The sequence below is a fragment of the Lonchura striata genome, chromosome 18 (assembly GCF_050655825.1).
Source record: "Lonchura striata isolate lonStrDom1 chromosome 18, ASM5065582v1, whole genome shotgun sequence".
NCBI lineage: Eukaryota > Metazoa > Chordata > Aves > Passeriformes > Estrildidae > Lonchura > Lonchura striata.
In genome coordinates this window covers 5,804,683-5,815,675 of record NC_140720.1, presented here as the reverse complement: position 1 = coordinate 5,815,675, position 10,993 = coordinate 5,804,683, and the positions used below count along the sequence as shown (strand labels likewise).

Here is a 10,993-nt window from a genome sequence, read left to right as displayed (position 1 = left end):
CCAAGGGAACCCTAAAAACTGACATCAGGAAGCAGGAGTGGTGAGTTTTCATTCCCATGGAAAAGGGCTGGAGTTTGTGCTCAGGACCCTGTGGCCGAGGGAGCGCCTCACTGCATAAAAATCCGAACATCAAAGGATGTGTCCCAGACCCCAGCTGCCCCCACCTCAAACTACTGAACTCTGTAAGTCTTCAAACTCTTCAGTTATTTCCTTTTCCAGAACCTTCCTCAGCCCAACTCATTTGGAGAACTTTAGGTGGAAATGTTTAACTTGTTTCATGGATGCTTTGTTTGGGTTGATTTTTCAATCTGTTGAGGCACCAGAGCAGCTCCTGCTGAATTGTTTTCCACTGGCCACGTGCGGAGGCAGCAGCTGGCAATTTCACTGGGTAGTACCAGGAATCATCACCTATGGCTGCTTCCAGGTGTAACTTAGGCTGGCAGATGCTTCATCTCACCTAAGGCTTTTTAGAGCAATCCCACACTGTCTTTAATTGTCCATCTTCCTCCAGCTGATGACCATGGTTTTGCTTACCCAAAATGTCTCCAGTTTTGTGTCCTGGGAAGGATGATCTCTTCATCCTCAGTGAGGAGGCAGCATTACTGATAATGGCTGTGTGGCTCAGGGGAAGGAGGCAGTTTAGGACCAGTCCAGAGAACACCACAGCTCTGCCTGCCCCTTCCCCAGCACTCCCATAGCCCAGTGAGTGATGCACTAGAAGAGCTGTCCTCGGTATTCTGCTGTACCTTCACTTCTGCCTCCCTCCCTGCTTTGACCCTGAGCAGAGAACAAAACATTCAGAGTTAGGGTTTACTGTGAGTCTTTATTGAATTCAAGCCAGCTCCTGGATGGTCACAGGCACAGGTGGCACAAAATCCATGGTGGTGGCCCTGCCTGTGTGTGCCTGGCACAGCTATGAACAATAACACACCATAGGCAGACTGAAGTACAGGGCTGATATAATCAGTATAATCAACAGGTTTATAGCTGCATAAGCTATCTTTTTCTAAATACACTGCTTTACTGATGTCTTTAATTGAAGACTTAAAAATCATTTATTTTCATTCAGCAACTGTTTTTTTGATTTCCTCTTATTTGTATATTAAAATGCAAATAAATGGTGTTAACACCAGAATTAGTTCTTTTCTAGACTAATTTGCTTTCCTTGTAATACTGAATAGAGAATTACAATTAAAATATACGCTCCTATATATGTCTTGTTTAAAACCAGTGCAGTTCTTACAGGTACTGCCCAAGTAAAACCATTTCAGTTGTGTTGAAAAGTCTTTAGAATAATCATCTATCATGCAGTAACTAGTATTTCTCCTAAACACACTAATATTTATTATTGGTTATAATAGCTGTATCACACTAATGTTCCCAAGTATGCATGATACCTGAAGCTAATCAAAGCATTTCTCAGACGCCCAGAGATTGGTCCTAGTAATGCCAAGGTCCTAATTTCCATCCCCACATGGATCATTCACTCAAGAGCTGGACTCAGTGATCCATGTGAGTCCCTTCCAACTCAGAATATTCTGTGATTGGGTGAATTCCAAATTAACAGAACTTCACTCTATGACTTCTAGTCATTCATAGCACAAAGAAAGCAGAACAGAGGCTCAGGGGCCCAGTAGAAGGCTTGTTTCATGTGTTCCACCTGCTTGGTCCGACACCAGTGTCCCATGCCAAGAATCCCACTTTGTCCAACGAGGCAGAACAAAAACTGCTCTTACTTTGTTTGGGTGTCTCTCCAGACTATGGGAAGCCCATAGACTCAGAGGCCAGTACTGACACCTCTTTAAAGTCAAGAAGCAAGGAACAGAGGATGGGGACTTTCTCCACTGCACAGACTGCTGGAGCACATTTTTGCCCACAACCAAGGGGACAGAGTACTCCTTCAGCACCCTGCTGAGTGCATCTGCAGCCCTGTGGCACAGCCAAGGAGCAGAAGGATTTCTCAGAAGGAACTGCTGTTATCTTTCACTGCTGAAAAATTGGAAGGGCAGAAAACCCAGTTTGTCACCCATTGCTGGCTCCCAGCAGGACACAGCCTCCTTCTGCACCTTTTGCAGCATTCTGCTCAGGCTGGGAGTTTTAGTGCTGACTGTGCTTTGGAAAGTGGAGACCCTTTACAGAGTAGAACTGCTCCAAAGACAGTCATGGCACTTTTAGATCCACCATCAATTCCATATGCTGTTCTGTCCAAAAAATTGGAAGAAATTAGACTTGTGCTATCCTTGACAAAGGACTAGGAGTTTACAAACCAAGTAAAAATAAGACACCAAGCCAGAATTCCTGAAAGCCTCTCTCCAAAGCACTTTGGCTAATGTGGAATGTAGTCACAGAGGTTCTTTTAAGCCTTCTAACAAAGGCTTAAAACTCTGCCAAACTGCCAGCAGTGGCTTGGTGTTCTGTTTCACTAAGTCCTGTAAGGGCAGTTTTAGAAATCCAAGTCCAGGAAGGCTCTTGTGTGAGCTTCCCATGGGCTACAAGAAATAAAAGCTGGCACAGTAAATCCAGAGGCACCAACAAGGTACAGGCCCAATAACTATGAAATCCAAATACCTTGATCGCCTACAGATTATTTTAAAGTTGTAAGTAAGAAGTACAGATTTCTCTGTACCTGGTGAGAATTTCTGAAGACATACTATAACTCAAAAAACACCAGGAGAATTAAAAATCCATCCCAGGAAGAACAGATGAATATTCTCCTTTGTGCTAATTCTCTGTATGTCAAAAGACTCACCCTGTCTGCCCACAGTCTTCATGCAGAGAGGAACCAGCATTTCCCAAGTACTTGCACTCTGTCTTGAGACTCCTCAAAGTGGAGTACCAAAAACATGCAAAAAATCCAGTTCCTACCACCTGAACAACAAAAGGTACACCAGCAGAGAATATCCCACCTCATAAAGAGGAAAAGCTTTATGACAGGAGACCCTGAGAGCAAGAACTCCTTGAACTCCTCAGCACACACAAAAAAAACCTAGCACTGAAGAGCCTTCAGTGTGAAGATGTGAAACATGTTCTGGGTCAGAAGATGACACAGGATGCTTCATCCCACAATCTTCATCACAGCATGCAAACCACTGCTCTGCAGGATGTCTTCCTGACAACTCTCTGGTGTATTCCCAGTGTCTGGGCTGATGTCCTTTGTTTCCTAGTGATTCTAGTACCATTTCTTTCCCATCAATTCTAGGAATCTCTGCAGTTCCATTCTGATGAGATTTGTCATAGTGGCTTTTATAACTTACAGCCATAAGACCTGAACTTAGGGATTTCAACAGCTCTTTCTGTAGCATCTGGTGGAGTCCTACACTGAGAACACCTGTAAGGACAACAGTCTATGCACGGGCAAAAAGGCAACAGTGAGACCTTCCTGAAAGCCTGCATTTTCCAAGGAATTCTTCCTGTTTCTTTTTGAGAGAAAAAGAATACATTAATTCTGTTGCTCCTTTACAGGAAACCACAGAAACCACAGGGGCCAATGAAGACATTTAACAAGGATTTGCATCATAACTTTGATTTCAGGGCAAATCAAGACCTGTGCAAACCATTGTAGTTTTTATCATCACCAACTTTTTCCTACATCACTATCTAAAGGCTTTAGCAATTCAGACCAAATAACTAGTAGATTTCCTAAACTGCTTAAAAGATATGATAATTTTTGTATCAAATAATCAATCTTTGAGACAGATTATCTGTGCTGTAAATGAACTAAACTAAGATACGAGACCTTACACTTTCATGTGACAGAGAGAGAGAACAGCATCACTGGAAAACAGCCAGAAGGCTGGGTACAAGGCTTCAGTGAACTGAGCTTTGAACTTATAGATCAGGTTATGCTTCTCCCCCACTGCTGTGAAAATCACAAAGCCCCCCTCGCAGTGCAGCAGCACCCCTATCTTGGTAGCCTTTGTGTTGGGCAGGCACTTTTCCACGTCATTGTGCCAGGATGATATTTTGGAGTTGAGCCACTCGATGCACCAGGACTTGCTGTTCCTGCCCAGGCGGCTCTCGGGGCCCTGGCGCTCCATGCTGCCGTAGCAGACGCCGATGCCGCAGAAGCTGCCCTGCTGCAGCTCCACCTCCCAGTAGTGGATGCCCCTCTTGAAGCACTGGAAGCCCAGCACCTGGCGGTAATCAGTGAAGCGCTGAGGGTGGTACTTGTGACCTGGGACGGTGTCTGAGATGGACATCCTGGTGTAGTTTTCAGCCAGAACCACGGTGTTGTGAGCCGTGTTGTAATCCAGCGTGATGTTGGCAGCATCTGCAATGACACGAATCACTGGAAGGTGCTGAAGAACAAAGCACTTTTGTTTATCCTGTCCTGCCTCAGCACTTGTTGCCATGTTTATCTGCCAGCTCTGCCCTCCTCCTCAGTGCAGCCAGTTGTTAGGCCACAGTACAAGCTGCTGGGTTCAGCTGCAGCTCTATGTCACACAACATGCAAATGAAGGGTGAATTTTCTTCCTTCCTGCAGCCTCACAGGATCTCTTTATCACCCAAATACACCCTGGCAAAAGAAGGCGATGGCTGATCTGGCAGCAAAAGGTATGCCATGTTTTGTAGCATCTTAACAAGCCATCGTGGACCTGCATTTCATTTAAAAAAAATCCAGTGCATTACACTGTTTCTAGGCTACCCTAATGCTGTTTTTTGGGGGGAAACCAAAATAATTACTTAAAAAACTTCATTTATCTTCATAAAGATGCACGGATGGTGAAGATTAATTTGATTCATCCAGCAAAAGAACCACTTAGAAACTTCCTGCCCCCCTTTTTCTCCAGAAATTTCCTTCATTTGTAACAATCTATTAAGCTACAAAACCCCCTCAGATATATTTTTGTCAGATCACTATAGAGGACATATAACACCAGTACAACAAGAGCAAAGTTCATCTTTAAGGAGTGTAATGTTGGGTGTCTTACACTGCAAGAGCTCCTCTCTGGGTTTCTTCAGGAAGCTGTCTAGCAGGTCTTTAGCAGCAGCAGCTGTGACACTTGGTGTGGTGGTTGGTGCTGTGGCAACAGAAGAACAGAGAGTTTGGCCAGTTGGGAAGAGACCTCACATGTTTAAGACCCCATCACAGACATACTCAGGCTGGAGCTGATCTCGTTTAGCCTCCTGCTCCATGCAGGGTTAATTAGTTCAGGCTGTTCACTGTCATGTCAAGTTTTGAAAATCCCACTCTCTGGAAAGCTTCTCTCAGTGTTTGATTGCTCCCACAGTGGCCAGCAAGAGCTGAAATTTTGTTCATTACACCAACACTAATGATCATCTTATCATTTTAAGAGCAGTCAATGAAAATTAGAATACGCGTGATGCAAGTTTGGACTCACCAACTTTAGCAGCTTTCTTTTTCTCTTCTGAAAGGGGAAAAAGAAAAAAGTAAACTGTGAGTTCTGCTGGGAGGCAAAAACCACTGGTAAGACTGTCAGTGTAACACCATCACCACGGCTCTTTGGAAACTGCAGCAGTAAAGAGCTGACAGTCCAGCAGGCTGAAGCCATGTACAAATACCCTCACACTGGAAAGCTGTACATTAAGCCCAACCTTCCATTTGCTTCCTATTTCACAGGGTCATAAGCCTGGAAGGAGCTTGATCTCCCCTCCAGGAGCAGTGTGTTCACGTGGAACACTCCTATTCCTTTCCTCTTTACAACAGAGCTTTTAGTGCAGCAACAGGAGCTGCAGCTCCAGTCCAGTCCTGCTTCCCCAGCACACCCCCTGACTGCTCCACACCCAGCACCTGGACCATGTGTCTACAGCTCCCTGGAAGTAACAGAAGTTGTTTCTTAACACTTGCATTTACTTCAAAAAGAAAACATGGAGGATCATCCAAACAGGCTATAGTGCTCCTTAATTCTGGTATCTGGACAAAACAGAACTGAAAGGCCCCAGTATAACCTGCCACAAAGACCATCACCAACCCTAGACTGGAGGCAGCAAAATGTTTGAGTAAGTCTCCTTTAATGACCACTTACTGGTGGTATCTGTCTCCCCCTTCGAAGTGATTTGAGCCTGGGGAACGGTTTTCTCTTTGTGGGTCTGGTCTGTGAGGGAGGAAGAAAAAAACAGAATATGAACAGATCCTAAGCAGAACTCAATACATACAAATCTACCAAACAAACCAGAAGGCATTTGGCACAAATTAAAAAAACCTGCACCAGCAAGAAGGTGGGGAGGCTCTGCTTTGTTTTACAGCCCACACAGACACCACTACAGGCTGATGAACTCATGTACCTGTGCAGTTCACCTGTCCAGCTCACAAGGCATACACCCCCAAATATCCCAAAGCACCCTCCCTTCCCTGTGCCAAGGTGTTCACTGCAGGTCATCACTGCATCACCACCACAGCAAACAGCTCTTGGGTAGCTGCCTCAACTCTTATTTAACAGTAAAGCCATAGTTAGGACAGGATGGTGTTCAGTAGTACTTACGTGGTCCATGAGGCTTTTTTCCAACAGCGAGTTTGTTTGGATGAGCTGCTGGAGGGGCCTTAATTTTTGGCTGCAATGGTTTCACTGAAACAATGATAATTTACATTATGGTTTGTATGGCCAGAACAGTCATGCATTATGAGGACATTTTTCCATCTTATTTTTCAGTTATGCGAACAGAACTGAAGTGATATTTGGCTGAGATGGGAACTGCACACCCATGCCCCAGTCCAAAAGATAGTATGGCTTAATCTGGTAAGTAGAGCTTTGTTCCACAGCACTTACACTATCAGCACCTTTACAGCTGGGTAAGCAGAGTCCTGCCCCGCTAAAGCCTTTCCAATCTCCCCTCAAATCCACATCCTAACCACATCCAACCCTGCTACACAGTAACACCATAAATTACTCTAAGGAAGAAAGGCTGAGCTGCGCCAGAAGGGTGTAATATCATGACAGTCATCAGCTTATCCAAGTATAGATAACAGTGAAGAAACACTGGCATGTTTTGTCTCCCAATTTAGCCCAAACTGTAATATTTTTGTTTGGAAATGGAACATTGCAGAGATTGGAAGACACAACTTATATTAACTGACTGTATTTGTTGCACTTTTTTAAAAAATTGTATTTGGATTGGAGAGGAAAGATCCCTCATCTCAGCTCAAAGCAAAAGTAGAAAATGCCAATTTCCCCAGTGATAGTACCTTCTTCTTTTTTCTCCCGACTCTGAATTACTGACATTTTCACTGTGTCTTTGAGGGTAATGGCAGACTGGTAAGTGGAATGCATCACATTTTGGTCCATTTCAACTACAGGAACAAAAGCCTCTTTTGTTGATGTTCGTTGCAGTGCTGTTGCTCTCTAAAACAACAAATGAGAGACCACCTTGTGTAGCACACAGAAAAATACAACCGACTTACTTTAAATGTTTGTGTATTCGTCTCAAATTCAAGGGAACAAAGGCCACAGTCAGACACAGCTCATGGCAAAATTCCAGCAGCTGCTCAGACACCTGAATTCCCACTGGTAACCAATGACCACACAGAGCTGCCACACCTCACAGAGGTAACTCCTGCCCAGTGACCCCTCTGCTTGTGGCAGAGGCAGTGGCTGAACTGGGAGAGTTCCCAGACATCCCTTTGTGGAGGCTCTCAGCTCAGTCGAAGAGAGAACAGAGAGAATTCTCTCAGGCTTCAGCCTGGGAAAGTTAGGAGAAAGAATTCAAACAATTATTATCTCTCTTTCTGTTCATGTTGTTTTTATAGACATATTCTACCACAGTGTGCACCAATAGTGTGAAAGGTTTTTACTTTGACACCAATCGTATTCCACCCTAGTGAGTCAGACTACAAAAGTACTTGCTACTTAATAAACATTCTTTAAGCCTTCTGGACCACTGGAGTCTTTTCGTCCCTCCCTGACTCAACAGCAACACCCCTTCAACATTCTTTCACTGATACTTGTTTACTTTTCAGGACATCTTTTGATAGGAGGTTCTTGCACGCCACTGTGTTTCCATTTCACTGCAAGTCTCTGGCGAGCAGGATGACCACAGGAAGTTTTTGTCATTCTGCATTCTAGAATGAAGAATTGGATTCACATTTAAATGACACATTACCTTCAAAAACAGAACATCATCACTTTCAGTTAGTGCCATCTCAATCTGATCTTTGAGAGACTGAATCTCATTCTTCTTATTTCCCAGAACGCTGTAAATATAATCAAGCTTATTCCAAACTCTCTTTTCTTCCTCTGCAATTGCTTTCATGATCTCATTTTCTCTTTCTTCAATTACAGCTTTAACTTCTGAAAACTCATTTCTGATCAATTCCATCTTTCTTGAAGCTGTCTCCTGGGGTAGACAAGAGCAGACAGGTACTGGTTTCAAAACAACAGTTTGTAAACAAAATACTCTAAGTGCTACTGCATGAAAGCCTCTGAGGAACATGTGGGCTTCTCTTCCTTTAAACAAGCAAGAGAAGAGCTGTCGATTTCCATGTGGTTTGGAAAGAAAACTTCACTCACAAGGAATGGAGCCCATTCTCAGTGTCACCCTCACGTGAGGGTATAAGACATTGCACAGTGCCTGGTTTATTCCCATGTCCCCCAGAGCTGCCTGGCCCTGCCCAAACTCCTCTTTTCTGCTGCTTCCCAGTAACACCTTCTCCTGCCAATGCAGCCTCAGCACTACAGCCCTTGTCACAAGGGTAAAATCACCAACACCATGCAGTGGTCAGCGGGTGCCAGGCAAGCCAACAGCACTCTGAGCAGTTCTCCACTTACAGCAGTTTGGTTCTGTTTTGTTTTCACCGTGCTCATTGCCCGGGCAGTTCTTTCACCCTGGTTATGCAGCTCCACAAGTTTTTTCTTCAGCATCGACTGCAACAGGAAAGACCAGAAAGTATTTCAGAGAGGCAATTGTCATGTCTGCTCTCAGTTTTGAATACTCTTGTAAGCATTTAGTACTCTCAGCTTAAAACCTACCTTTCCTTGAATCTTAGGGGGTGCAAAAGTAGCATCCTGCAAATATGGCTTGTGGCACCCACACCCTCCCCACCTCTCCCAAGAGCATATTGCCATTGCTGACACACTCTTCACAAATGACCTATGCTTTCATCAGCACAGCAGTTCTCCTGCTAAGAATAAATGTTAAATTAGCTCTCACGTCAGACTTCCAGCACGGAGTTGATGCTACTGCTCACCCCTCTCCTTTTGAGAATGTTCTCTTAGATGTGATTTACCTGTTCCTTTAGTTCAAGATTCTGCTAAGCTCAATCAGGGCTATGTTCTGCAGCTACACTGTGTACACACCCAGTGAACAGATGGGAGTTTGACCATCTAAACTTTTTCAGCATACTTCACTCATCCACATTGATTTTCAGCTGTGCTGGAAAATATAAAGTCCAGGTTTCCTTCCTTTCTACTCCTTCTGGCTTTCATCTACATATTTGAGGTCTCCCTAGGATACCTTTATAATTCTTCTTCTTAAGAACATCTGCAGCAGAATGTCGGCCCCTCAGGCTGTGACAAGCCGTGGCAGGGAGCAGAGCAGCAGAGGAGGCTCAGAGCTCTGGCTGACGCCACAGAGAATGGGAGCCTCGCTGGTAAACCCAGCCCAGCCTAGGACAGCCCAGCCCTGTCAATCCAGCTCCCTGGCAGCGCCTTCCCAGACCCCTGCTCTTGAGCAACATCTTGGAGAGACGAGGAAAATGGAAGGAATGGCTCTGAGGACGTGCCTGAGCACATGTTGGAAGGCAGATAACAGTTTATCAATGCCAGACCGAGATTTACAGTCGATGTCTTGTTCCGGCCTCCTCCCCGCACTCCAGAGCGGCTCCCCCGGCACCGAGGGAGGCAAGGGGCGCTCCGGGGTGCCCTTGGGAGGATGTTCCAGCCCCGGCCAGCCCCGGCCGCTCACCTGGGCAGTGGCTGTTGCTTCCTCCAAGGGGTTGGTGGGGCACAGCTTGTGCCCGAGCAGGCAGAGGGAGCAGATGCAGACGCCGTGCTTGCTGCAGAAGAACTCGAAGAGCCTGTTGTGCTGGGGGCACTTGCGGAGCTGCAGGTCGCGCAGGGGCGGGCAGAGCTGGTGGTCGCGGAAGGCGGGGCTGTCGCGGTGCGGCCGCAGGTGCTCGGCGCAGAAGGACGCGGTGCAGGTCAGGCAGGTCTGCACGGCCGGCGCCTCCTGGCAGCTGTCGCAGGACACGGGGGGCTCGCCCGCCCAGCACCCCCCCGCCTCCCCATCCCCATCCCCACCCTCATTCTCCTCCTCTTCCTCGCTCTTGTCCCCGGAGCGGCCCTGGAGCTGCTCCACCACCCGGCACAGCACCGTGTTCTTCTGCAGCTGCGGGCGGGCCGCGAAGGTGGCCCGGCACTGCGGGCAGCTGAAGCCCCCCGAGAGGCCGGCCCAGCTGAGCTCCAGGCAGGAGGCGCAGAAGTTGTGCCCGCAGGGCACCGTCACGGGGCTGCTGAAGAGGCAGAGGCAGATGGAGCAGGTGAGATCCTCCTCCAGCCCCGACAGGCCCGGCTCCGACTCCAGCGCCGCCATCGCCCCGTCCGCAGCTGCCCCAAGAGCCCGAAGCAAACCTGGCCTCGGAGAAACGAAACTACGGCCGGGGCTTTCCGGAAAATTGCGTGTCATCCCCGCCCCGACGGGAGGGGCGGCAGCCGAGGGACGAACCCGGGGCGCCCGCCCATGTGGGGGCCGGGCAGCGCCGGGATGCCGGGGGCGCAGCCCCGCGGAGCGGGACCCCGCGGCAGCGCCGGGCCGGGGCTCCGGGCCGGGGCTCCGGGCAGCGTTCCCGGAGGTGCCCGGGGCCGCGGGGTCGGCTCTAACCGCAGCGGAGCGGTCGGGGCGCTGCCCGGCCCGCTCCGGCTCAGGGCAACCCGGGACAGCAGCGCTCCGCCCGGGCTCAGGGAGTGCTGAACCCAAATCGCCCCGAGCACCGCCCCAGCTGCTCCGAGTTTTGGGTCAGATGGGTGCTGGAAATCCTACGGACTCATAGGTTTGGGTTGGAAAGGACCTTAAAAATAATCTGTTTGCAACAGGTGATGTC

At 47.6% G+C, this 10,993-nt stretch overlaps 1 protein-coding gene across 1 annotated transcript; it reads right to left on the bottom strand.

Moving 5' to 3' along the window:
• Positions 1-803: 803 nt before the first annotated feature.
• On the bottom strand, positions 804-10,580 carry TRIM25 (tripartite motif containing 25). The gene is made up of 9 exons (XM_021555479.3): positions 9,859-10,580; positions 8,724-8,819; positions 8,059-8,292; positions 7,145-7,301; positions 6,444-6,527; positions 5,988-6,056; positions 5,343-5,369; positions 4,932-5,021; positions 804-4,270 (listed from the first exon to the last, which is right to left on the bottom strand). The coding sequence occupies exons 1-9, from the start codon at positions 10,576-10,578 to the stop codon at positions 3,738-3,740; spliced, it is 2,010 nt and encodes a 669-aa protein (XP_021411154.3). The 5' UTR covers positions 10,579-10,580; the 3' UTR covers positions 804-3,737.
• Between the last annotated feature and the right edge of the window lie 413 nt (positions 10,581-10,993).